The following is a 26,636-nucleotide window of genomic DNA, read 5'->3' as shown; positions in this document are numbered from 1 at the left end:
CCTTCAAAGAAACTAGCTCCTGATTCTTCAGACAAAGCAGATGGCAGCTCTTCTTGAAGATGAAAAAGGTATAGAAATGTCTATTACTAAGCTTTAGCAGAAGAAACTGAGTAAAATGTTTCGTGTACCCTCATGGATCCTTCAAGACAAGGTTTTTGAGTTCTTATATTGTATTCGGGTTCGTACTTAAACGTTGAGACTTGAAACTTTTTTTTGCTGGGGTAAAATGTGAATGAAACTTTCTTTTTGGTGTACATGATTTTATCTTTGAAACGTCGCAGATTAGAGGGGAACTGAGTCTATATACATACCTATTCTTGACCAATCACCACAGCGAGAAGCTTATTTTATATACATCAAGAATCGTGTACTTGATTTGTCAAGAATAGATATTCATAACAATTCTTTTTGGTGTACATCATTTTATATACATCGAGATGCTTATTTTGTTTCTCATGATACTTATCATATTGTTTTTAATAAACTCTTCAGGTGTTCTGCTCCTTAAATTATGAGACAGATCAAGATGAAGAACAATTCATATATTGTTCCTTAAATTACGACATTTTCTGCTGATAACATATTTCTACAAATTTTGTTTTGAAAGAAATTATGAGATGAGAGCATTAAAACAAATCCAGTTTTTGTTTTCATTTTCGATGCTTCTTACATAATCTCTATTTTGATTATGTGCAAGCTAGCCGTGCAATTCATTTGGTTTAATAAAAGTGACTATGTCTTTGGTTCTCAACATAAAACAAACGATGAGAATATTGTACACTAATGGGACAGGGACTGTCTAAACATACACATTGTTAGTATATGCATTACCTTCTGACGCAAGTAAGCTTGGTAAGGTCTCTTACCACTATGAAGCCCTTTGCCATCTTGGATATTTAGACAAAGTATCAAAAACACTACAATACTATCTGAACTTAAGTTATTTCTTTGACAAATATCACTCTTTCTTCGATGAAGGTGAAAATGACCTTTTAAGAAGAACTAATAATAATAAGCTGACAACTATTACTCTTTTTCCTGGAAAATGCCCAAAATCTTTCTACAAACAGAATTATTAAAATAAACTTACCAATTTTTGCAAACCCATAACACAAAAACAATAACCTCCCCAATTATGGACTGGAAGTTTTAAAAGGCCAACAACTTCAACACCATTAAAAGTCCACGTAGCTTATCAAATATGTCACCTCAACGCTTCTTCTCCAAACTAAACTGCTCTCACAAATCAAATTGACCAACATTGTATACAATAAACCAGAGAAAACAAAATAACTCATCGCATTTAATTATTCTTTTAGTTCATTTCCTGGCATCAACGACTCCCGCTAAATACTATTATCATATGCATTATTTCGAAATGAAAATATAACATACAACAATCAGAGCTTTGGGAATTCTTAGAATTCTCAACACAATTATACAAATCTTACATGATCTTTTAACCGCACGGCTGCCTCATACTTAAAACTAATCGTAACTTCCTTCATTTTATTATTGAACACACTCATAAAAACATAACTAAAATATATCTAACAATGTGAAGTTCACAATTTATTTGTAGTATCCTATAAAATAAAACATTAAAATTAATAGGAATTTAAACAATGGGCTAACTAATAATGATTTCACAGTTCTGTTGGAATGGAAATAACACAAAATCTGAAACCATATACCTACAACCCAACCCAACACAATTAGTTCGAAGACCCAAAGAAAATTAGTAAACATCCCAAACATCATACCACGCGTTACGCTCAATGTCAACTCGACTTTCACATTCCACCAAATTAGACATAATGTTACAAAGATCTACAACTATATCTCCAAATCATTTTTTCGCTACTATTTGTTGAATAAATTTGATTGGTTATACATTACAAGATTTTACATCAAAACTTATATAAGTAAGATAAATGAATATTTAGTTTATGGGTCCGATTAGTTGAAGCTTTTTTTACAAATATGAAAAATTTTAAACCGCTGATTTAAGAAAAAATAAAACATAGAAATATAGAGTTGTAGATTTAAGGGGAGGATCCATTAAACTATTTGGATACTAATTGGAAACAAAAATCATAAACAGATTTAAGTGAAATGAAACATTTATACAGTTCAACCAATTAAACACCATAACTAAAAATTAATTATTTTTGTTTATTCTACTTATCACCTTATATATAATTTCTAATAACAAAAAAATGGGTAGTAAAAAATTGAAATGTGTAAAACAAAAACAGTGAATAATTTAAAATGATTTTATCATTGTTTGGCTACTTATTTTTTTATAATAGATTATAATATTATAAATAAAATAAACATACTTAATATAAAATCAAAATTTAAATTTAAAAAAAAGTCCTGGGCGTAGCCCGGGCCGGCTCTAGTATATATATATATTAACATAAACACCTATTAAAATAAAATTATTTATTCATATGATTTTATAATCATTATATCTTATTATAAAAAACATTTAAACTTTGATCACAAAAGAGTATGCTAAATCATTTTGATGACCAGTAACAGGCCTCCCGGGAACTAGCAAGCCGACGGATATGATGATGTTCAATGTACCGTTTTAGAAAACATTGAATGTTGTTGGTATTATTTGTAGTTTAATGTTTTGTAATGAATTTTGGATTGATTTTTTAAAATAAATTCAAAAAAAAAATTATTAAAACTTAATTATTATTATTTTTAAGAAATTAATATATTTGTTAGGGATTTGCAAGGTAAGGGTATCCTTATATATTTGCGGTGGAATTACGAGTCATTTTGATTTGCAAGTCATGATTTCCGAGGAAATGTCTTTTCTCATTTTCTCGCAAATCACACGATTTGCGAGAAAATTTCAACAGTTTATGCCCTCGACTATGTAACCCTAATCCACCTAGAACTCACCCTCCTCCTAGGTCCTAGACACAACATAACTTCTCACACTCACGGCGGCGAAACCAAAGACTCCGAGCCGGAGAGAAACCATCAAGGGAACCACCATCCCGTATAACAAAACCACTGAGATCAAAACTCTCTCCACCAATCGGTATGAGCACCATACCCCAATAGTTGACTAACGGCTTCGGGCACCGTTCCCGTCGTCCTCTAACGAGAAGCTGACACCTTCACCGACGAACCACAAGAGCGGTGGTGCTCACATAGGGATAAAATATAATTGTCGCGAGGCACATAATTTATGGGTAGGGTTTAAACTAGCATCCTTCCCGATTTTGTATCCCATTGGATAGACTTTCCGAGTACATTTTTATATTTTATAAACTTAAAATTATGATCGATTTCAGTATAGAGCAACCTTGATTACAAAATAATAATATCGTATCCTAGTGTTAAAAAGAAATTGTCTTATCCACTCTCACGGGCGCCTTTTGACTTCTTGTTTCGGCGGAACCTATTTGTCTTGAAAATCTCACTTAAGGTTCATGAACTTTATAACATGCGAATATTATAATGATCTTATTCTTACACTAAGCAACCCCAATATATAGTTTAAAGAGATAGTTTAAAAGTATATTTAGTCTGACAACCAATCACAAACTTACACAGAATCTAATACATCAAAATGTCATAAATTTATCAAACGTCAGTACGTCACCCCATTGACTTCCCCAGGTTTTAAGGTGGCACAGGCAGCATCTTCGTTCCTGCGCCTGAAGGAACATGTGCAGATGTGCCAACTTGTTCAATTTTAATCTATTTGATCAAACCATTAATGACCTTACTCTTAAAGCATTATTACCAACCTTTGTCTTTTTATAAATCTTAGATGCACACAGATATTTAAACATTCTGTCAGGTAGTGCATTAATCTCTTGTTTTATAAAAGTGAGTTAAAAAAAGTGAGTGTTCGGGACGGATTGTGAATCTTTTTAGAGACAAAAAGCGATTACTCATAAAAACTGAGAGGCACAAAAAAGATTTTACAAGACCAAAAACTTAGTGGAGTAAATCTAACGAATCAGCCTGTCCTACGAATGCGTTAGTAAGCATCGTGTTATTGTTGTCTCTGTTAAAAGTTCTTTTTAACGGCATGTTTTATGTAATTTTCGATTTATGTAATATGTTACATTGATTTGATATGAATGAATATAGTTAAAATGTTATAAAAAACGCCAAAATTGCTTTTCCCCAAACAAATGATAAATTAATTTGACAAAGAAAAAGGAAAAAAAATAAATAAATAAGATAAATATTCACAAAACAATACTCTTGTAAATTGAATTATCCGGTTTGGAGACGGAGACCTTCCAACACTTAACCTCTCCGTCAAGACTTCCACTAACGATTGAAACGACGCCGTCTGACTCCGAATCTCTAACTGCTGCAAGCGACTTAACCGGTTTCGTGTGACCGGAAAGCACCTCCAAGCAACTATAACAACCGTCGGCTCCGCGCCGCCAAATCCTGACCGTCCGATCAGCAGATCCACTTAGGAGCAAATCAGACACGTTAAACAAGCTAAGTATTGCTTTGTCGTGTCCTCTCAAAGCACCACTCACCGCCATGTAGTTAGAGCTGTCCACTCTCTCCCAAACCAAAATTGACCGGTCACACGAACCGGAGAACAAGAACGATCCGTCGTCGTTTAATGCCAGAGCGTTAACAGCAGATTTATGTTTTTCCAATGTCGCGACTAACTCGTGTCGTTTCGAGTCGTCGGGTTTCGCCCAAACCCGTATACGTCTGTCCGCCGATCCAGTATAAACGGTGCCGTTTGCAGAGACGGCGACGGCGTTAACGGCGTCATCATGGGCTTTGATTGATTCCTTGCAACGAAGATCGGAAGCTCTCCATATCTTCAGTGTCTTGTCCCAAGAGACGGAGTAAATGAAACCGTTATTAACGGCAAGAGCGGTAACGGCGTCAGCGTGTTCGATCCAGAGACGTTTCTTGTGACGGCGAACCTGAACGTAATTTTTAGGGAGAGCGAAACGTCGCAAACGGTCGTTTAAAGTAGGAAGCGTCGTTAACTGTTTGTAACCACTTTTCGCGGTTAATTTCCAAACTCCGATTTTACCGTCCTGATGAGCGGTAAATATTTTCTCACCGGAGAAACCGACGGATTTAACGGAGCCTGAGAAAGGATCCTGGCCGTTAAAAGTGTCGAGATGAGCACACATGGCGCGATCGTAGATGCTGACTTCGTGTCCAGAGACTGCGAAGAGATAACCTCCGTTGACGGCGAGACAAGTGACGGGGAGACTCCGTTCGCGGAGTTTGAACGAGGAGGTAACGGAGTGAGAGACGGTGATGGCGTGAGCGTCGGAGGGGATTTTCTGAAGAGATGGAACAGAAGGGAGTGTCTGAAGAGAGAGACTGCTATGGAGGCTGCTAGAGCCGGTGACTTCGCTTAGTGACGATGACGTGGCGCTATCGTCGGAATCTAAATGCTTTAGAGATTTTTGTACTCGTCTTCTCCGGGAAGAATCCAGCCATGACAAAACCCTCATGCTTGTTAAGTTTATCCTTTCTCTTATGAGTATGTATCCTGTTTGGTGAGAGAAGTTAAGCTTCGTGTAGTTGAAGATGAAGACGAAGAAGAGATGTAAATATTTATATAGAAGCACTTTGTGCAGAGAAATTCGCCACGTGGCAGTTAAGTACAGAGCTTAAACTAAAAAGATTGAGCATTTGTACTTGGAAAGATCCAAGGGTATTATGGTAAAGTCAGCGCAAATAGTCAAATCCTCAATGGTGTGTTTGTGGGGTAAAAAACAAAGAACTCAAAAACAAGTGAAAAAGAAGAAGAGATAGGGTTTGCGTTACAGCATTGATTAGGTTGGAAGATAGCGCATGGGTCAAAGAGAAAGTAGGACCCAATAGTTATGAGCAAGTTCTATCATCAATATAGCTAAACTAATGAGGTTTTTGAAGACGAATCATTGTGATCAATAGTAGTAACAAATGGGTGAGTGCGTGAGTGGGTACTTGGAGGAAACACGAAAATGATTGTAGATATTGGGTCACATCGTTGCTGGAAAGTGGAAAGTTGCTAATTAAAGAGAGACACAATGAATGGCCCGGGCCAATGTCAGAACAGAACCAAAGTGTTCATTGAATAGCCGTAACCAAATGGATTGATAAATAATTTATTTTCTAATAAAAAGATGCAAGTAGGAAAAGTCGGTCGTTACCTCGAGTGGACTGGGAAGCAGCGATGATACGAAATTGCCAGCCCAGAATAGTGAAAGGTTAGATGGAACGCTCGTACAGTACTCTTTCTCATATGTTTCCAAGAACCTACGATTTGATTTGTTGCCAGGAGAAAACGTCAGGTATTTTACGTCAGCTAACTATAGTTTGCTATATGATCTATCATACTAACAAAAAACAAAAAGCTCATTTCACAAACCGAAAGAGAATATATGTATGTTAAAAGCTTACCAATCCGAAACCAACGTGGTGCAGATTTATAAGGCTCGTTCCATGTCTTTACTATCCTCAATAGGATAATTCTTGGTGTTGGATCACAGTACTCATAAAATGGGCCGTTCAAACTCGCTCAAATCCCCATAACTGAAAACCAAAGATTTAGTGGGAGTTAACACAAACTACGAATTGATCACCTCACAAAGTAGAAGGTAAGATTGAACAATCAACATTAACGGTGGATCATAAAGATTTGGTGCATATGAACTGTCTTAGCTAATGAAGATTAGTGATAAAATTATATTATTTAAAAATTAAAAGACCAATGGCGGATGCATCTTTTTCCTATAAAAAATATCAATATATAATTTATTTGTACTACCATTCTTTGGATTCAGACAGTTCTTCGATAGATACATATTATTTCATTCATTTGTTTTATACCAATTTAATTATAGCATTTCTATTTTTTGGGAAGAATTGCTTAACAGCGCCCCCCCCCCCCCCCCCAAGTCAGCTCCGGAACGCAAGTCTTACTTGTTTTTCGAGTGGAAGTACTCCAAAGGCAAAGAGGAGGTATTGTCTTCTTTCTTTACTCACCTTTGGCCACCTGCTATTGTGATGGCATATCCTTTTGGGTTCGATCATCCTCTCTGCCATTCATTTATCTAAATCATAACGAGATATATCATAGAAGATCAACATTCTAGAAAGTTAAGCACTCCTACGGTCTTTTTTCTCTTGTATCCAAAACTTCTTGATTCATTTACAAACATTATTCCGTGCATATTAATTGGCACGTTTTACATTGTTATTCGAAAGCTTTTCTTTTAAATAGTCGGCAAATAGTCGATTTGAATGTTTTTTATGCTAAATCGAATATTGAATATCCGGACGGTTTGTAACAATTGTGGAACTTTCCCTATCAAGTATGACAGATGAGAAGTGGAGTATAGTGCTTTAGATTGTTGTTATATATTTGACAAGAATACCCCAAAAATGTCGTTATATTTTGAAAAAATAAGACTAAAGAGATAGTAAAGAGAGGAAATAGATTGAGAAAGCAAAAGAAAAAGAAAAGAGGTAATGGTGTTATTGGTTTATATATTTTGATTGATTTAGAAATCCATATAGTATTTATAAATCCAAATAAAATATGCAAATCCAGAGTTTTTCTCTCGGATTTGAGTCTTTGTATTTTTAACTAAAAAATCCAAACAAATCCAATCAAATCTATTATTAAATCAAATATATTAGTAAATCCGTACGATTGAATAACACTTGATTTGATATAGAATTTATGAATCATTAAACCAATAATACATGATTTTAATACATATTTGAAAATCATAGAACCAATAACACTAGATTTAGTTCGGATTTTCAAATCTATTAAAATACAACAACCAATAACCCCTACTAAGTTAGGACCAAAACAGCAAGTCACCAATATATGAATTATGAACCGTATGCACTACGCGTACGGCTTTTTCTTCACTCGTCGATGGGTCCCTGAATGAGCTTCTTCAGTGGAAGATGACCTAACCCAACCAAGAAACTTGCATTTGGCCACATCTTTTAAATTCCATGATGTTTTTTTTCCTAAAACACCTAAATTTCAAATTCCATGATGTAATGCACGATTCTGTGAAGCCAAAGCTAATTTTCTTCATTACTTGGCTGCGAAAACTAGTGGAATTAGTACTTGTTTATTATCACACATTTATAGACGAGGAAGCTATACCTAAAAAGATGGTATCGTGTGTATCTTCAATCATAACTCCCATAATCAATCTCACCGTTCCATAATCTATCAAACACATGCATTTAGAATAAGATTGTACTTTCTTTCTTACTACGAAAAAGATTGTATCCAGTGGTTACGGACTTCTACGGCTCTACCTGATTAATATGTATTTTTGTATCTCGAAAACATGAAAGGATCAATCCGCGATTCCGCATTTTATCCTTGCTAGTGGAAATTTTCGTTTATTTTTTCAGTTTTATTACAAAGACATCGTTTCTCACAATAAAGGAGAAACATATTACAACACGGCCATCACAATCATCCATACATATTAATAGTCTTCAGTCAGAATAATCTTCTCATGATAATACACACCTCAGAGAAACAAGAAAGAACCCGCGATGGATGCAACACCAACGAAGACCGCAGAGACGCCAAGAGCAGCCGCGCCGCTGTCAGCAGCATCAGTAGAAGGTGAAGGTCCATTACTACCGTAGGAGGAGTCACTTCCTAGAGGACCAGCCACAGCTACGTCACCATCACCTGGAGAAGCAGCTGCATCGTCATCGGTGGTTCCAATGGTGTCCTCGCTCACTGGAGCTTCGACATCGGTTACGGGAGCAGCCGGAGCTTTGGAGGGTGACGCTGAAGGAGACGGAGAGGAGGCAGCTGCGGCGAGGCCAAGGATGGCCAAGAACACGAGGCCAAAAACTAGGACAGCGTTTTGGCGACCCATTCTTCTCTCTGTCTCCTTGTACGTACGTAGCTCTCTTTTAGTTTGTCTTAGGGTTTAACGTTAGAGATTGTGATGATTAGAGAGGAGATGGGGTTGCTGTGTATATATAGTTGTCTTGTATGACTGAAACAAGAAAATAGAAAACGTTCTTACTACGTAGGAGGAATACCGTTCAATCTAATGTAGATCAACTGGAATGTCTAAAAATGGGTTTGCTAAGGTATATATTTTTGAATGGTAACGAGCCAATCAAGAAAAAAGAACGGTAACATGCCAAAGTATAGATGAATACGAATATTTAATTTTTGTTTTCTTTGGTTGATGAACCGAATAAAATGAATGTACAATATTCATATTATTTTATATGCTTGTTTATCGAAACGTGAATGTCTGATCTCTTACAGGCTAAAACGAATGCATACAACAATTTTATAGTTGAAGTCAAATTAATTGAATGAATATTTTGATCAAAGTTTATAAAACATCTTTAACTAAGCCTTACTTAGACATGGATACCTAAATGTGAAAAAAAGTTTTTAAGAATAATTCTGTTGGGAAGGTTCTCATCATCATGATAATAAGAAAAGAAGAAGGTTCTCACCATAAATCTTTTTACAAAATCTTTAAAACTCCAGATTCAGTGAATAAGAATTGTGTAAATCTCATAATATGAATTAACTATTTATTCGCTAAAGTTCTAATTGGTAACCATTAAAAAACAATATGAATGAAGAGGAAAATAATGACTAAGAACAGAATGGTAGGATTGAAACCCCTTGTTCCTTTTTAATTTTTTATAAGGAACATTTTTTGTTCTATAATTCCTTGAAATTAAAGGAATGATTAAGAATCATGGGTAACAAATACGAGGTGTAAATTTTAAGGAATAAATAAAAACTTAATATTCTCATATATTACTTTGGTCATCAGTATTGTTGGTCATCATTTACACCCTAAAACATATTTTCAGTTCTGGACACTATAGTAGAACGCTTAAATCAATACGTATTTAACATAGTGAATTTTTTTTGAGCAAAAGTTTAACAATAGTGGTTATATGTGAAAGATATACTGTAGAAACTAGTAAATAATCATCTTTACCATCGGAGTTCACCTCTGCAGCTATTCCCACCAGAAAATTGAAATCGTATAGTCCTCCATTGCAAAGTTATTTGGCTATGCATGAGGCCTTATCGATTCAATTTTGACAACAAAAAAAAAAACATCTTTTCCATCTCAACTCAAGTATAAGTTTCAGGGAGATAACGAACGCGAAGTTACCTGATACAAGGGGCTTGCCAAATGAAAATGGATATATATATACATACTACTGAATTTTCTTTCACTTCTGGGAACTCTGGTAAAACAACTTATCAAATTTCAATCTTACAAATTTACTAAAAAAAAAAAAGATTACTACCAGACTACAATATAAGCTTGAAGAATAAACGGGTTCCTCATATCATGGATATATATGGGCCTTAAGCCAACGGCCCAAATACTTATCATAGGCCCTTAAATCAGTTTCGATTTACGAGTATGCCATCATGTTAGGGTTTTAACACAACCATTTTCGCTCTCAAATCTTCTCGACACTCTCCTTCTCATTTCTTCCCCCCAAGATCTGTATTTCGATAGGATCGAAGAAAGCTTAAACCTCGAAAATGGCGCTGGCGTTCGACGAGTTCGGGCGCCCGTTCATTATACTGAGAGAGCAGGATCAAAAGACGCGTCTCAGAGGCATCGATGCTCAGAAAGCCAATATCGCCGCCGGCAAAGCGGTGGCTCGGATCCTCCGTTCCTCTCTCGGACCCAAGGGAATGGACAAGATGCTTCAGGGACCTGACGGAGACGTCACCATCAGTTCGTTTCTCACCTCTCTGATCTCATATCTTCGTTTAGGATCTTAGTTTCAGTACTCTCTACTTGATTAGGGTTTTCTATCTATATGAACGGATCCATTGATTTGTTATTGTGTGCGAGCTTAGTTACTATTGATAAATCGATTCTTTATCCATCGAGCTTAGCCTTTTTTTTTTTTTTTGTTTATAACGTCGTCGTTTTGATTATCTAGCTAACGATGGTGCGACGATCTTGGAGCAAATGGATGTTGACAACCAGATTGCGAAGCTTATGGTTGAGCTGTCACGGAGTCAGGATTATGAGATTGGTGACGGTACAACGGGTGTTGTTGTCATGGCTGGTGCACTTCTTGAGCAAGCTGAGCGTCAATTAGATAGGGGGATTCATCCTATCCGTATCGCTGAGGGATATGAGATGGCTTCTAGAGTGGCTGTTGAGCATCTTGAGCGTATATCTCAGAAGTTTGAGTTCGATGTTAATAACTACGAGCCTTTGGTTCAAACATGCATGACTACTCTATCCTCCAAGATGTAAGTCCATGCTTGCATACTTCATATGGTTTTCTTGAATATTGTACTAACATTTTGTTTCTCTTTTGGCTCATTGATGCAGTGTGAACCGATGCAAGCGGAGATTAGCTGAGATTGCTGTGAAAGCAGTTCTTGCTGTTGCTGATTTAGAGAGGAGGGATGTTAACTTGGATCTGATAAAAGTAGAGGGCAAAGTCGGGGGAAACTTGGAGGACACTGAGCTTATTTATGGAATACTGGTTGACAAAGATATGAGTCATCCACAGATGCCAAAGCAAATTGAAGATGCCCACATTGCCATTTTGACTTGCCCCTTTGAGCCACCGAAGCCGAAGACTAAGCATAAGGTGGACATTGACACAGTGCAGAAGTTTGAGACGTTGCGCAAGCAAGAACAGCAATACTTCGATGAGATGGTTCAAAAGTGCAAGGTATGTTTTTTTCTTTATTTTTCCATTGTGATTTTTGTATTGTGAGTTATTGAAGCATGCTTTTCTTTTGACAATGAAGATCAGTTACCGCAATGCATTTGATGATATATGTATGATTGTATGTTCACTATGCTTTGAAACTGCAGGATGTTGGAGCTACACTTGTTATTTGCCAATGGGGATTCGATGATGAAGCGAACCATCTATTAATGCACAGGAATTTGCCTGCTGTTAGATGGGTGGGGGGTGTTGAATTAGAACTTATCGCAATAGCCACAGGTATGGCATTTCTCCAAGCATCTACTGCCATTGATTTAATCAGTTGTGTAGAGCTGATAGGATACTTGTTTTTATGTAGGCGGCAGAATTGTTCCAAGATTCCAGGAGTTGACCCCAGAGAAGTTAGGGAAGGTACTATTTACTTTCAGTTGGTGTTGTTGCCTGTATAATGAGGGGAATGTTAATATCGTTAAATCAGACCATTGAATCCCCACACTTGTTCATGTTCTTAGGCTGGCATGGTCCGTGAAAAATCATTTGGCACAACCAAAGAACGAATGCTGTATATTGAGCACTGTGCGAACTCAAAAGCTGTTACTATTTTCATCCGTGGAGGTACTCATCCCTTTTCCTTTTTATTTGCTAACAACACTGACTTTAAGCAGCTGATGAGCTATAAACAACGATTTACTGAGTTAAATATGCGTCAATGTATATGGTGGACAGAAATATAGTACTGATTGATTAACAATTCTTTATGGGATATGGTTTAGGTAATAAAATGATGATAGAAGAAACAAAGCGTAGTATCCACGATGCTCTGTGTGTGGCAAGGAATCTCATCCGCAATAAGTCAATCGTATATGGAGGTGGTGCAGCTGAAATCGCATGCTCACTTGCAGTTGATGCAGCTGCTGATAAATACCCTGGCGTCGAGCAGGTATTTTCTTTACTCTTCTCTTTGAGTCCGCAGTGAAATCTTAATGCTGAAGACACATTACTTATACATACATCTGCTCTACACAGTATGCAATAAGGGCATTTGCAGAAGCTTTGGACTCCGTACCTATGGCTCTTGCAGAGAACAGTGGATTACAGCCCATTGAGACACTCTCAGCGGTTAAATCCCAGCAACTTAAGGTAAGTGGCCTGGTTATCTATTTTCACATTGATTTGTTTGTTTGGTGACTGAACAAAACATTGGCATATGATGAACAGGAGAACATTCCTTTCTATGGGATAGATTGCAATGACGTGGGAACAAACGATATGAGAGAGCAAAACGTGTTTGAAACATTGATCGGGAAGCAGCAGCAGATATTGCTTGCAACTCAAGTCGTTAAGATGATCCTAAAGATCGACGATGTCATCTCCAATTCTGAATATTGATGATGTACTGCCGGAACCTTTGTACTATCCTTTGGCCTCATGTGTCTTTTTTTCTTTGTTAGCTTTCTATTGGCTTTTGACACTACTCGACAACAATGTTTTGTTCCCCCTTGGCAAGCTTTTTAATTTAAGAACGTCCATTTTGTGTTCCTGATTTTGGTTTTATCCCAGTCTGTTTTCAGAAAGATCATTGTGAAACTGCATATCGAGTTTTCAGAGAAAATCATCCATTAGGATACGGTGAGTTGCCTTTGATCCATCACAAAATTTACAGACAATTTGAAAAGTCGACTCTTCCCGATATTGTTTGTATTTTCTAAGTTTCTAACCATATCTCAATCGGAGATTCAGCCAAGTCTCATAATTGAAGAGTTCAAACCACTGTCGTATTAGAGCAAAACCTGTGGAATAACGTATTTAGAACATGAACTAAACTTCCATGACTTACAAAACCCATTTGACCATTTCGGCATTTCCTAAGGTCTTCCTGCACATATCTAAACTGTAAAGACCACACCGTCCCCCCACTCCTAAGATCTTTCAACTTTGTTGCATATGGGCTAAAGGCCAAATACCGAGATTCCTCCTCTTTCTTTGTTCAGCTTCACCTTTAGTGTTACCCTCTTCTATGCTTCATGAGAATGGTGTTGTTCTGTATCATGGTCAACGCCATGAATGGATGGCTTCCCATTCACAGCGACAGAGCCATCAGCTGTTTCTCCCACTGCTGAAAGTTTGGCTTTCTCATTATTTCCTACAGCGACATCAGCTGTATCAGATTTCTCCTCTTGTTCCTGTACGCTGCCTATATTTTGATTTGACAGAGCTGCTTCGGCTTTCTGCCTAGCCTCTTCTTTTTCTCGTCGTCTCTTTGCTTCTTGTTCTTTGAGCAGCCTAAACCTGGGAATTACATCGACATGTTAAACAACAAATAACTTCTAGTAATGAATGAGACGCTTCAGAAAAATTTAGTCACCTTTCACCAGGTTTGGGCCCTTCTGAGGTCACTTTTTCACCGCCCTTCTCTTTTGGTATTTTCAGTTCTGAAACAGACTTCTGAACTAGCGGTTCTGAGATAGACTTCTCAACCTTTTGAGTTTTATCTTCCTTCATGACCAAATTAGTTAGCTTCTCCATCGGATTTTTGGCACCACCATATTTTTGAAGCCATACTTGCTGTGCTGTGCTCAAAATGTTATTGGTCAACCTGCAAAATCACACTTCAAAAATGAGATTGAGAAACACAATGGAAAGTTGAATGAATACCCACCAAAATACACAAAACTAGATGCTGCTCCTCACCAATAGAGACTTAAACCCGAAGGAACTGATAGTGAAAAATAACCAATCATCAGGGGAAGAAGCTTCGTCACCGCTTGTGAGCTCTTCATTGCTGGATCATTACTCTTGAGAAAAGACACGATGATTATAAATGTCATACCATAACATTCTACGTTGCATAACGGTTGAATTTGGTTAACTGAATGAACTTTTGCATATTTCTATTTCTATAACCAGCTTATTGTTCAAGCTATAGCTAACTGCTCACTAGACTCAAATACGCCAGAAGATGCTATACCTGCCCCTGCGAGGACTGCATGATTTGAATGGAGAGATACTGAGTGAAGATGAGCAATAGAGGTAAGACAAGATATGCTAATGTGTCCGACCATCCGAGAGGTGGGTGTCCCTCCTGAGATATAAATTGAAAGTTTGTAGACATTGGCAATGAGATTCAACACCTTATGCACTCAACTCTTGAAAGAACTAGGAGTCTAGTCTAGATTTCATTGATAAAATATCCAGGCCACTTAATATGAAGGTTAAAAATTGGTACTTACAATGAAAGGGAACAACCATGAGATTCCACTGCCACTCTGTCTTGCAGCAACAGTTGTTGGACCGGCAAGAGAAGGGATCCAGAAAAAGCCTTCCGTTAAGAGTCCCTTGAAGTTGGAAACATGCATCCAACAAACAACTTGTCAGAAAAGAACCTCGAAGCACTTCCAGAAATAAAAAGAAAAGATTTATTTTGAAGGTACCTCATCGGCAACATTTGAGAGGGCTCTATATAGTCCAATCCAGACTGGTATTGTGGCTAGTGTGGGGAGGCACCCTAACAGAAAGAAAAAAATGAAGATATAGCCTAACCACAAGCTGGAAGACGCTAAGAAAGAGATTATGTTTCTACTGTCTCAAATGGAAAAGTCTGAAGCAATCAACTTTACCTGCAAGGGGGTTTATTCCAGCGAGTTTATACAATCTGGCAGTTTCAAGCTGAATTCTCTCCTGCAAAACATAAACAAGCTCTCTGTTTTAACAAGAGGGCTACATTCATAAAAGTTAAAGCTATAATCTTTGGTAAATTCATAAGAATCACTCCACAGTGATGAAACCAAAAGCTACACGCTTGTTCCTACATTTTTTTCCTTCAAAATCCATGAACTAATGATGGATTTAGTATGGGCATCAGGAAAAGCTTTTCTTTATGGAAGAAATGGTTTCACCTGATCACCAGCATAGCGTTCCTGAATGGCCTTAATTTGAGGCTGCAAAGACTTCATAGCCATAGCAGATTCGACCTGTACAGAAACGAACCACCACACCACTTAAGTAAGATAATTGAATCTTGGCATTTAGCCAGTAATAGAAACAAAGTGAAAAGACCTGCTTTTTCGTCAAGGGGAACGTAGCAGCCTTAACAAGCACGGTGAGTAGAATGATAGCAAAACCATAAGAGTAAGGTACGTTTACTGTCGATAACCCATCTTTCAAAACCTACAATTCAAATCATAACCAAGTACAATTATAAAGCAACATAATAGATTCACAAAAAAAAAAAGAGAACTTTACCTTGAGAATAGTTTCCATGTAATTGGCGATACCAGAGAACCAATCACTGTTCTGCTTTGTGGTAGTGCCGGAAACAGATTCAAACGTTTCTGAGGACGAAACGGCGGCATCAGCGATGGTGTAGAGAAGACTCTCAGCATGGTCCTTGATCAAATCGAGTGAGAAGCCTGGGTCGGGAAACGAACCTGGTCCCAATCCGAATTGAGCAACCAGAGTCCGATGGCGACAAGAGGAAGACGACGGTGTGCGGCTGAAAGGGGAGCGGCGGAAGTGGAGGACTCTGCCTGTAGAGAAAGTTGATGAGAGGATAAGGCTCGTCGGCCTTAGAGATATCGAAGAAGCCATCTCCAGAGAGAAAGACGAGACAAGAAAGGTAAGTGGGTTTTAGGGTTTTTGGTTCAGAAGAAATGGGGAGGATTTGGATTATTGCAAGTGTTGTATCTTGCTTCACGTCTCTCAGTGCGCGAGACCGACCATGGAAGTGGAAGCTAAAACAGTCTTTGTTTTGTTCTGAATTTCTTTATCCTGTCGCTGCCATTTTTAATTGGGCCAATCATAAATCACATTATTTTGGTTGATAAAGCCCAATTAGGGCCTAGTTAAATTAGTAGGCCCAATTTCTTTTGTTTGCTCTTTTTCTAATTTCCTTTACATTAATGTTTTCTGAGAACTTCCCTCGATCCCCAGATTGAATCCCTTCGTCCGTCGTCCGTCGTCCCTCAAATCGCCTCGCCGCCGTCTCTCTCACCTTTCCGGGTACATACTTTTTCGTGTTTTAATTAAGCTATCAGTAGACTTAGTGAAAGAAGCTAGATTCTTGATTGCGTTGGAGCTTTGACGCTTTCTCGATTTTGCTACATTCATGATAACATCACTTCTTTATTTTCTTGTGTGCTTTTTCACTGCTAACATCAATGGTGTGTCGGAATCTAAGCTAACTTGTCTTTTTTTCCTCTTTCTATGGGTTGTAACAGAATCGATGATTTACACGGCAATCGACAATTTCTACTTACCGGAGGAGCAGATAAAGAACTCACCTTCCAGGAAAGATGGGATCGATGAAACAACCGAGACGACACTTAGGATCTATGGATGTGATCTCATCCAAGAAGCTGGAATCTTGCTCAGACTGTATCCTTTTCTTCGTCTTGGTCTCCGTATGTTTTTGCTGATAGCTCAAATGTCACATTACATACAACTTTAGATATTCCTTAACCCTTATATTGTTGAATCTTTAGACCACAGGCTGTTATGGCTACTGGGCAGGTTCTTTTCCACCGTTTCTATTGCAAGAAGTCTCTTGCCAAGTTCGATGTTAAGGTACTACTTACTTATCTCTGTTTCTTGAGGCCTTTGAACTTGATAAACACCTGCGGTTTTAGTTTCAGTGTGAAGATTCTTTACTTTTTGTGACTCCTCCTGCCTGTAACCATAACGGTTTTGGTGTTTACCTTATACAGATAGTTGCTGCGAGCTGTGTCTGGCTTGCGTCAAAGTTGGAAGAAAACCCTAAGAAAGCTAGGCAGGTCATCATTGTCTTCCACAGGATGGAGTGCCGCAGGGAGAACTTACCATTAGATCATCTTGATTTGTTTTCCAAGGTTAGTATGCACACTGCACCATTATATGACAGGTTCCATATTTGTCATGTTGAATGCTTTTTATGTATATATGTGTCGTGCGTGCATTAAATTGAGACACTGCCTTTTCTTTTATATGTCGTGTTTTTTCTTATATCATTTTCGTATCTCATCCTTTTCCCACTTGTTGATTTTCTGCAGAAGTATTCTGAGTTGAAAGTTGAATTAAGCAGAACTGAGAGACACATACTGAAAGAGATGGGTTTTGTTTGTCATGTTGAACATCCTCACAAGTTCATCTCAAACTACCTTGCCACACTTGAAACACCTCCAGAATTGAGGCAAGAGGCTTGGAACTTGGCAAATGATAGGTAACCTCTAATTTTACTTGGATATTTTTAAATTTGATTACTCGAGTTAGCTGTACATCATTGTGTCAATAGGTTTTAGAGTTGCCTTTGAGCTGAAGCTCGGAATAACATATGCACTGTTCTGTTTTGAGTAGTGTTGTTTTCTTAATATCTGATTATTACTTCTGTGATGTTTTCTCATTTGATCCCGTGTGATAAATGTCTATAAATGCAGTCTGCGTACAACCCTTTGTGTAAGGTTCAGAAGTGAGGTTGTGGCTTGTGGGGTCGTGTATGCTGCTGCACGTAGGTTTCAAGTTCCTCTCCCAGAGAATCCACCCTGGTGGAAAGCATTTGATGCAGATAAATCTGGTATTGACGAAGTGTGTAGAGTTCTTGCTCATCTATACAGTCTCCCAAAGGCTCAGTATATCTCAGTTTGCAAGGATGGGAAGCCTTTTACCTTTTCCAGTAGATCCGCGAATTCTCAATCTCAATCAGCTACAAAGGTGAGATAGATGATAGCTCGTTATCTAAGTTTTTGTGATTTGTGCGAAAGCTTTAAGATTATTCTCCATATCATGTTGAGTCCATTTCTTGAAGGAGCAAACAGAATAGCTTTGGATATTGTGCGTTTCGCTTTACCTTTTATCAGTTTTTGGTTTGATGTACTTTGCCACTGTGTTACAGGATGTTTCACCGGCAGTTGACGGTGCTGTTGATACGAAGGGTACTTCAGGATCTGTTAATAACGAGTCTAAGGATGGAAAGAATAACACACCTCATGAAATGGCTACAGATGTGAAGAAGAGCGATACGGAGTCAAACAGTCTGCCAATTGTGGGAGACTCGAGGGAGGGAAGAAGTAAAGTAGGAGAGAGTGATAGAGAGAAGGAACGAGGTAGAGAGAGGGACAGGGCCAGTAGTAGGTCTCACAGAGACAGAGGCAGAGATTCTGACAAGGAGAGTGATAGGGAGAGAGACAAACTAAAAGAGCGTAGTCATCATCGGTCAAGAGATAGACTGAAGGATTATGGTGATAGATCAAGACATCACTCTTCTCGCGATCGTGACTATCGCGAATCGTCGCACTCATCGAAAGACCGTCGTAGTAGGCACCATTAAGTCAAATCTTCTTGTCACCAAATCTTTCTCATCGTTTTGGGACAAGCCCTTAAACGTTCTGCTTGATGTTTAGACATGAGAGTCATGTACTTGATTTGTGTCAGTGAAACACCCATGTCACTCTTGAGCGTACTCAATTTAGCATTATGTGAGGTACCACATGCCTAGTTAACGTTTAAACACAACCAAATGCAGACGCACATACTGAACCTAAATTCATCAATTCGAATCTAAACAGATCTGAATCAAATGATGATGGAAAGACCAAAATAGTAAGCGACAACAACAAATAATCAAAGAGACAGAATAGTAACATAATAGATTGGAGGGTGATGATTGAAGTCGGATTCGTAAGTGATCACTTTGCATTCTGTATCTGTGTTACGGTGTCTGCATTCGGTGCGATGACCGTCTGTTCACTCCCATAATGATGATGATTGATGGTGGTGGTAAGTGGCCCTGCAACAAAACATCACGCACGTCGATTTATGTCAACAAAAATTATAAACCAGTGTATATAATTCAAAAATTGTATATTATTGAGTAAATGAGTTTGTGTTCCAGAAAAAAAAAAATATTGAGTAAATGAGTTTATTTGTACTAAAGAAAAAAAAAAGAGAGGGTGCTATATACTTTCTGATTCGGGACTGCGCTTGGCTTTGAAGAAAAATTTATATGCGAACCAACCACCAGTTCCAAGAACAGCTAACGACGGAATTGAAATACTAAGAGACACAACTAAGTTGCCGCTTTTCTCCCCTGAAGAATCTTCACATACATTTATCACAAATTAGACTTGAACCAGCACTATTGTTCCAATAAAAAATGATTTGAATCTCATGTGTTGAAATCATTATTTATTTCAGTTAACATACTTATTTACGTGACAATTGTTTTTCCCGTCTATATTAAATTTTTTTCTTTACGTGAATATCTCATTTACTAAATGAAATTTTTTGATAATTGTAATCAATTAATAAGTTTTACAGATTCGTATTTTTTTCTGGTGTGTACCGTATTAGTATAGCATATACGATTATGAAAAGAACAAGTACCGGATTTGCCTCCACCACCACCGGAGCCTGAGCTGCCACCATCACCGCCAGTGCTAGGGCTTTCCCCACCACCGCCAGTGGTAGGGCTTCCACCACCATCGCCAGTGCTATGACTGCCGCCGCCACCACCACCAGTGCTAGGACTACCTCCACTGCCGCTGCTAGTTGAATTTGTCCCGTTTCCAGCACTATTGCTAATAACATAAAGCTCGAGAGCATTGATGAGTGGGTCCAAAGTCGAGTCTGGTTTAGCTTTAAATGTTAGATAGGGAAGACTTGTCGTCACGACAGCCCTCAGAGAAGCTTGAGTCACTGCCCCGAAAGGTGGCGCAATTACACCTGGACCCACTTGTTTGTTATCGTAGTTAACGTAGAAAGTCCGCTTTTGGTCGGAAGCAAGGGTCAGTGGTTCCGAGAAGTAAAGGACAATGTAAAATGTTACTCCCGAAAAAGGTAGTTTTATATCATAGAAAGCCATGTCCTCCCGAGACCAAGCGGTCCGAAGGACAATCTCAGGTGGTCGATTGTCAGCCCCTGAAGTGTTGATAGAAGTGGCAGCACTTGTTAGAGTTACGGTCGAAAGTGGTGTTGGCGCCCAAATTCTATCGTAAGGATCAAACGGGGACCTGTAATAAATATATTTTTTTCAATTGTTTTTAAACACATTCGACATTAAATTTGTAAACTTTTTTAAAACTGTATTTAGTAAAAACATTATTGGTTTAAATTTATGAAAAATAGTTAAATACATTTAAAACAAAATTGAGTATGTTTTTTAATACGGGTGAAAACACCCAAAAAAAAATATTTTTTAAAAAAACTATTTATTTACCAATTGAACTGCTTAATATGATGATCTTTGACTTTGGATCTACCTAATGTTTCCAAAGACATTCCGGTTCCATTGTAATAGGAACAATCCAACATGTTCCGATTTAAAAGAATTTTTCTTTAAGATGACTTTAGATATGCATATTGAACAAATGTTAATCGCCTACATAAAATCCGACGATATGTTTACCTTACTAAATCCTGTACCCTACCGTAGGCGGTTCGTTGCTGGAGGATGAAACCTTCCTTAGCACCAAGATCGGTGTACATGGAGTCGTCCAGCCTCCGTACTTCAATGGTAGACACAAAAGGGTTTTCGTTCAAAAACATACGGAAAAAGCATACACTAGTATTCCCGCTCTCAGGAACAAATATAGCCTCTGATCGTGTACCGCTGATCGACGTCACCGTGACGACCGAATCTCGATGCTTCCCATCGTACAGGACATCAAACTTGGGAGCCTTGTTCTCTCCGTCGTAGTTCCCATAGTTGAATCTCGTCCGAACTAATACTTTCCTACCTTTATCGACCGGAATGTTGGAGTAACAGTTTGTCTCCCCCGTAGGAAAATACCGGAGCGTGGTTAGAGATTCAGCGGTTGTGACTATTGGTTTAAATGTGGACGTCAAACCGGTGGTTACAAATTCCGTGTCTCCCACCCACGTTCTGTTGTCAGCATCAACGTGCGAGCTTGATGATCCACAGTCTATGTTTATATCTGAAACCAAGCCCCATCAAACTAAAATTAAGTCTAACATATCCATTATATAAGACAAATTAAATATTTTGAGTTACTTAAAACCTCAATTTGAATAACTAACCAGCTGCATTAGAAAGGATTATGATGAAAAAACTGAGGAGAAGGCAAATAAAAGAAGCCTGAGCCATGCTTGTTTCTTTGGTCACCAAGAGACGAAAATCTGGTTTTCATGGGTTTATTTGTACGTGCATGGAAAATATTGTTTTTACATCTATAGTCCCTATAATGTAAAGAAAACATTTGATAACCTGCACTTTCTAATTGTTCTATAACATCCTTGCTTTAGTGACGAAAACAGAAAGAAATCATAAATGTGGTTTATCAATATAATATTTCAGTTATGATTTAGGGCTCCGGATGTCAACTCTTTCCAATGAAATTTAATCTTAGAAACACACACTATGCTTTCTTTTTAAGCACATTATCTATATTTGATATGATCAAAACGTGGGTCGAGGTAATGTCACAAGATGTACATTTATAAAGACTGAATAATTCGATGACAACAAATTAATCCACGAAATATGCGACGAGCATCGCCGGCCCTGAGATTTTAGGGCCATGTGGCTATGCTATGTCTATGTAAAATTTTTTTTTTTACAAATTTTGGGGCTTACAAATTTATTTTAGCACCTATTTGTACGTAATTTTTTTCAAAAACTTTGGGGGCTGTTGCGAATGTTTCACCTAGTATGTGCCAGGGCCGGCCCAGGCGACGAGTTTCTAAATCCAACTGCTAGTGGTTAAGGAATGTTCATAGTAATGATAGATTAGCTGACTTAGTCGACTGTAGAAGTTCGATGAGTCGTCGTCGTCCGTTGTATCAATCATTTGTAATGTGGTACCGACTAATTGTAAACCAGCTTCCTTGAGAATTAGTTTACATTTAATTCGTACGACATTGATGTTACAAATACGACAGCTTTTCCGCAAATTTTAAAACAAATGGTTGTAAGTAAAATAACATTTCAATTTTTTTTTTGTTTGAAAAGCATCGTTGTTAAGCTGTCTAAACAGATTCAAGTTTTTAAAAGTCAGTCTAACATACTTGAGTGCAACTTAAACTTATTAAACGTTTTGGCTCAGTTTATTTATCTACACATATCTAGCTGGAACTAATCTTGTGTGTTTGATTTTACTTAACCTCCGCTCACATCTATCATCTGATTCAATACCTCATCTCCCTTCAATCCTTCTTTCTTCTCACTCTCTGTTATATCTAGCTTTTAAATATATTCTTAGGAAGTTTATTTTTTGAATGATATTTAAAATAAAACTGTAGACAAATACAATTTTAAAATCTGGATAAATATCAAAAATATATAAGGAATCAAATTATTTGGAATTATGATGTGCATCATCTCTTCATAGTATTGGAACAGTATACTTTCTTCATATAAAGTGTAACAAGCCTAAGTTATTAAAGCAACGATTAAGCCAGCAAATTTAAGAAGTATTAGAGGTTATGGATTGATTTTTCGGTTACGTGTATGACCAAGCAACACCACTCCGTTTCTCTACAGACTTAGATGGAGTTGTAACAAAAAAAAAAAAAAAACACAATTTACGTCGCTGTTGAAGTATAATCATCGTTATTTTCCACCCCACTTTGCATCATAGATGAAATGGCATGGAGTGACAACTTGTTGCAAGAAAAGGAGAGGCCACTCTATGATTGTTGTTCTACCAAGATAACATGAGGCGCTTTTTCGGCGAGTCAGTGGACCGGTTTAAGGTGATTATGGATGTGACGATGGGCTTGATTAAGGATGGCTTTAAAATGCATAATTTCAGGCCCAAATTTCTTTGCATCTTTTACTGGTTCAAGTGGATCATAAAGATGGTCTCTATCTGAATGAGTCCTCTATCATCTTGAAACTTCGTTTTCATTTATCATTGATACAAAAATGAAGCTTCAAGATGATAAAGGAGTAGTATGACATGATAAGAATTTACGTTTGCAATTGCAAGGGCATACATGTTGTACATATAAGACTCCTATCATTTTGTATGGATTTTTTCTTTCAAAAATTTCATGTATATTCATAAATCAGTACATGTAATTAATACGTAGGGATAATATATATGGATTGAAAAAGATAGTATATTTATTTGAGTTTCAAAATAGACTGCGCGACCGCGCGAGTATTTAATTTGTCTTTGTATTTAATGATATATTTGTAAATGTAGTCATATTATTTGAGTTCCAAAATAGGACTTAGCTCATTCGTATAATGAAAACTAAACCTTGATCCGCGCGACCGCGCGAGTATTTAATTTGTGTTTATATTTAATGATATATTTGTAAATGTAAATGATATATTTGTACTTAATTATATATTTTATCATTTTAGAGTAAAATGTATCACCGATATTGGGTATTATATAAAAAATATAACATTTATATAATTAGATCCATGTCTAAGATATATAGCGAACAATTTTTTTAAATAAAAAGTACGAAAATAGACAATTGTGAATTAGCATGCTATTTATAAATGATACATTAGCTATAATATTTGTAAGAAAATAAAATGAAAATATAAATTTGATGTAACTGATAAGAAATTATAAATGAGCTTAATTTTGTGTATATTTAAACCATGACTTTGCGGATGTTTGCTTTTACTTTTATAAATAAATTATTTTGTCTAAGTGATAGTATATATTTTAAATTTTTACTTGTGTTAAATAATTATTTAATAACATTTATAAGCATGATAATTTTATAGTTTATATTTTTTTAATTTTATTTTGTTTTGTAAACCGTCAATTCTATTACAACCATTTTTAGAATATGATCCGTGCATCTATACAAATATTTTATTCTGTGGATCAAAATTTTACGATAATGTCTAATAAATTATTTTATATACATGGTAAGTTGGTAAATAATTATAATGGTGCATGTAATATATTTATATTGGTAAGAAGAAGAATTTGTTCAAAAAAAAAATGAAGAGTAACGTGAATTGTGGGGGAGAATGAGACAAAATGTAACTTATATTGTTTCATAAATATTTTGTGTATATTATTGATATTCATTAATGTTTATAATGTTAATATGAAATAGATAAGTTAAAAGATTTATATTGAATTGATTGTGAATTTAATATAGGAAATGTTTTATTAATTTTGAAAAGGACATGGAAAACATAGAAGTAGGAGTAGTTATTACTTCATTAATTTTAGAAAAGACAAAGATTACTTAAAATAGATTCATTTAATTATTTCAATGGCATTAGGTTGTAAATATTGTGCAAATTTAAGGGTTAGTCTTAATTTGTAATTCTCTTTTAATAGATTATATTTTTTGTGGATCAAAATTTTACGATAATGTCTAATAAATTATTTTATATAGATGGTAAGTTGGTAAATAATTATAATGATGCATGTAATATATTTATATTGGGAAGAAGAAGAATTTGTTCCAAAAAAAAATGAATAGTAACGTGAATTGTTGGGGGTGGGGGAATGAGACAAAATGTAACTTATATTGTTACATAAATATTTTGTATATATTATTGATACTCATTAATGTTTATAATGTTTAATATGAAATAGATAAGTTAAAAGATTTATATTGAATTGATTGTGAATTTAATTTAGGAAATGTTTTATTAATTTTGAAAAAGACTTGGAAAACATAGAAGTATGAGCATTTATTACTTCATTAATTTTAGAAAATACAAAAATTACTTAAAAATAGGTCATTTAATTATTTCAATGGCACGAAGTTGTAAATATTGTGCAAATTTAAGGGTTAGTCTAAATTCGTATTTAATAGATTAGATGATGAAATCGGAAATAATCACCTTCCCACTTCACGTTAACACCAATTTGGTAGGGACAGAACTTAGGTTCACCCTCTAGGGTGAACCTTTAAATTCACATCACTCTTTATGACCAATTAAAGTGACACATAAATTATTAATGAAAAAATATTAAATTAAATAAAAAATAGCTACAAAAAATAAAAACACTAATTTTAACGACGCTAACGCTTCCAGCGAAACCTTAAACCCTAAATCTTAAATTCTAAACCCTATACCCTAAATTCTAAACTCAAATCCAAACCCAAACCCTATACCCTAAACCCTAATCCTAGACCCTAAACCCAAATTATATACCCTAAACCCAAAAAAATAGACTATAAACCTAAACTCTATACCCTAAACCCAAGTCCTAGACCATAAACCCAAACCGTAAATCTTAAACCCAAATTATATACCCTAAACCCAAAACCTTAACCATAAGTCCAAACGGTTAATCCTAAACCCAAAACCTATACCCTAAACCCAAATCCTAGACCTAAAACCCAAACGGTAAACCCTAAACCCAAACCCCAAACTTAGATGTTATAGGTTTGGGTTAAGGTTTACGGTTTGGGTTTAGGGTCTAAGACTTGGGTTTAGAGTATAGGAGTTAGGTTTATAGTCTATTTTTTGGGTTTAAGGTATATAATTTGGGTTTAGGGTATAGAGTTTGGGTTTAGGGGTTTGAATTTGGATTTGGGTTTAGAATTTAGGGTATAGGGTTTAGAATTTAAGATTTAGGATTTAAGGTTTCGCTGGATCCGTTACCGTCGTTAAAATTAGTGTTTTTATTTTTTGTAACTATTTTTTATTTAATTTAATGTTTTTTAATTAATAATCTATGTGTCACTTTGATTGGTCAGAAAGAGTGGGGTGAATTTAAAGGTTCACCCTAACCTAAGTTTTGTCCTTAAAAAAAATGGAGTGATAATATTAGTAACCGGAGTGTAGGTTGCAATTTGCTTGTTTATTCCTCTTGTAGTGTAAAAACATTTATTTGCATATTTTATCTTTCCACTTAGGTTCACCCTAAATTCATTCCACTCTTTAGGACCAATCAAAATGACACATAGATTATTAATTAAAAAATATTAAACTAAATAAAAAATAGCTACAACAAATAAAAACGCTAATTTTAACGACGTTAACGCTTTCAGCGAAACCC

At 36.4% G+C, this 26,636-nt stretch overlaps 6 protein-coding genes across 6 annotated transcripts; 2 read left to right on the top strand and 4 right to left on the bottom strand.

Moving 5' to 3' along the window:
• Nucleotides 1–4,134: 4,134 nt before the first annotated feature.
• On the bottom strand, nt 4,135–5,565 carry LOC106430653 (protein JINGUBANG). The gene has a single exon (XM_013871432.3). It carries the CDS (start codon nt 5,484–5,486, stop codon nt 4,230–4,232), a length of 1,257 nt encoding a protein of 418 aa, XP_013726886.1. The 5' UTR covers nt 5,487–5,565; the 3' UTR covers nt 4,135–4,229.
• A 2,801-nt stretch (nt 5,566–8,366) lies between these two features.
• On the bottom strand, nt 8,367–8,986 carry LOC106430671 (anther-specific protein BCP1-like). The gene has a single exon (XM_013871445.3). It carries the CDS (start codon nt 8,886–8,888, stop codon nt 8,529–8,531), a length of 360 nt encoding a protein of 119 aa, XP_013726899.2. The 5' UTR covers nt 8,889–8,986; the 3' UTR covers nt 8,367–8,528.
• Nucleotides 8,987–10,437: 1,451 nt separating this feature from the next.
• On the top strand, nt 10,438–13,255 carry LOC106430684 (T-complex protein 1 subunit epsilon). The gene is made up of 9 exons (XM_013871455.3): nt 10,438–10,751; nt 10,963–11,281; nt 11,364–11,712; nt 11,859–11,991; nt 12,071–12,123; nt 12,225–12,327; nt 12,486–12,652; nt 12,739–12,852; nt 12,931–13,255. Exons 1-9 carry the CDS (start codon nt 10,553–10,555, stop codon nt 13,099–13,101), a joined length of 1,608 nt encoding a protein of 535 aa, XP_013726909.1. The 5' UTR covers nt 10,438–10,552; the 3' UTR covers nt 13,102–13,255.
• Nucleotides 13,256–13,465: 210 nt separating this feature from the next.
• On the bottom strand, nt 13,466–16,455 carry LOC106430663 (ALBINO3-like protein 1, chloroplastic). The gene is made up of 10 exons (XM_048761860.1): nt 15,955–16,455; nt 15,769–15,879; nt 15,609–15,683; nt 15,330–15,390; nt 15,144–15,217; nt 14,943–15,047; nt 14,681–14,794; nt 14,404–14,507; nt 14,078–14,308; nt 13,466–14,001 (listed from the first exon to the last, which is right to left on the bottom strand). The coding sequence occupies exons 1-10, from the start codon at nt 16,297–16,299 to the stop codon at nt 13,728–13,730; spliced, it is 1,494 nt and encodes a 497-aa protein (XP_048617817.1). The 5' UTR covers nt 16,300–16,455; the 3' UTR covers nt 13,466–13,727.
• Nucleotides 16,456–16,591: 136 nt separating this feature from the next.
• Nucleotides 16,592–19,168, top strand: LOC106430649 (cyclin-L1-1-like). The gene is made up of 7 exons (XM_013871427.3): nt 16,592–16,710; nt 16,929–17,085; nt 17,193–17,274; nt 17,415–17,555; nt 17,736–17,905; nt 18,120–18,393; nt 18,575–19,168. Exons 2-7 carry the CDS (start codon nt 16,934–16,936, stop codon nt 19,007–19,009), a joined length of 1,254 nt encoding a protein of 417 aa, XP_013726881.1. The 5' UTR covers nt 16,592–16,710; nt 16,929–16,933; the 3' UTR covers nt 19,010–19,168.
• Nucleotides 19,169–19,391: 223 nt separating this feature from the next.
• LOC125590495 (uncharacterized protein At1g24485-like) lies at nt 19,392–21,784 on the bottom strand. The gene is made up of 3 exons (XM_048764080.1): nt 21,718–21,784; nt 21,086–21,614; nt 19,392–20,690 (listed from the first exon to the last, which is right to left on the bottom strand). Exons 1-3 carry the CDS (start codon nt 21,782–21,784, stop codon nt 19,979–19,981), a joined length of 1,308 nt encoding a protein of 435 aa, XP_048620037.1. The 3' UTR covers nt 19,392–19,978.
• Nucleotides 21,785–26,636: the final 4,852 nt, after the last annotated feature.

Source organism: Brassica napus, chromosome C7 (assembly GCF_020379485.1).
Source record: "Brassica napus cultivar Da-Ae chromosome C7, Da-Ae, whole genome shotgun sequence".
In the NCBI taxonomy this organism is placed as follows: Eukaryota; Viridiplantae; Streptophyta; class Magnoliopsida; order Brassicales; family Brassicaceae; genus Brassica; species Brassica napus.
Note: the sequence above shows the minus strand (reverse complement) of the source record. Positions and strands in the feature narration are given on the sequence as shown.

Excerpts from the sequence above, each read along its gene's own strand:
- LOC106430653 (XM_013871432.3), bottom strand. The coding sequence starts at position 5,486 with ATGAGGGTTTTGTCATGGCTGGATTCTTCCCGGAGAAGACGAGTACAA.
- LOC106430671 (XM_013871445.3), bottom strand. The coding sequence starts at position 8,888 with ATGGGTCGCCAAAACGCTGTCCTAGTTTTTGGCCTCGTGTTCTTGGCC.
- LOC106430649 (XM_013871427.3), top strand. The coding sequence starts at position 16,934 with ATGATTTACACGGCAATCGACAATTTCTACTTACCGGAGGAGCAGATA. Across the intron at positions 17,556-17,735 it reads ATCTTGATTTGTTTTCCAAG|AAGTATTCTGAGTTGAAAGT; the intron begins GTTAGTATGCAC and ends GATTTTCTGCAG. Across the intron at positions 18,394-18,574 it reads AATCTCAATCAGCTACAAAG|GATGTTTCACCGGCAGTTGA; the intron begins GTGAGATAGATG and ends ACTGTGTTACAG.
- LOC125590495 (XM_048764080.1), bottom strand. The coding sequence starts at position 21,784 with ATGGCTCAGGCTTCTTTTATTTGCCTTCTCCTCAGTTTTTTCATCATA. Across the intron at positions 21,615-21,717 it reads AATCCTTTCTAATGCAGCTG|ATATAAACATAGACTGTGGA; the intron begins GTTAGTTATTCA and ends GCTTGGTTTCAG. Across the intron at positions 20,691-21,085 it reads AGGGTACAGGATTTAGTAAG|GTCCCCGTTTGATCCTTACG; the intron begins GTAAACATATCG and ends TATTTATTACAG.
- LOC106430684 (XM_013871455.3), top strand. The coding sequence starts at position 10,553 with ATGGCGCTGGCGTTCGACGAGTTCGGGCGCCCGTTCATTATACTGAGA. Across the intron at positions 11,992-12,070 it reads ACTTATCGCAATAGCCACAG|GCGGCAGAATTGTTCCAAGA; the intron begins GTATGGCATTTC and ends GTTTTTATGTAG. Across the intron at positions 12,124-12,224 it reads CCCCAGAGAAGTTAGGGAAG|GCTGGCATGGTCCGTGAAAA; the intron begins GTACTATTTACT and ends TCATGTTCTTAG.
- LOC106430663 (XM_048761860.1), bottom strand. The coding sequence starts at position 16,299 with ATGGCTTCTTCGATATCTCTAAGGCCGACGAGCCTTATCCTCTCATCA. Across the intron at positions 15,048-15,143 it reads TCTCAAATGTTGCCGATGAG|GGACTCTTAACGGAAGGCTT; the intron begins GTACCTTCAAAA and ends TCCAACTTCAAG. Across the intron at positions 14,795-14,942 it reads CATGGTTGTTCCCTTTCATT|GAGGGACACCCACCTCTCGG; the intron begins GTAAGTACCAAT and ends TTTATATCTCAG.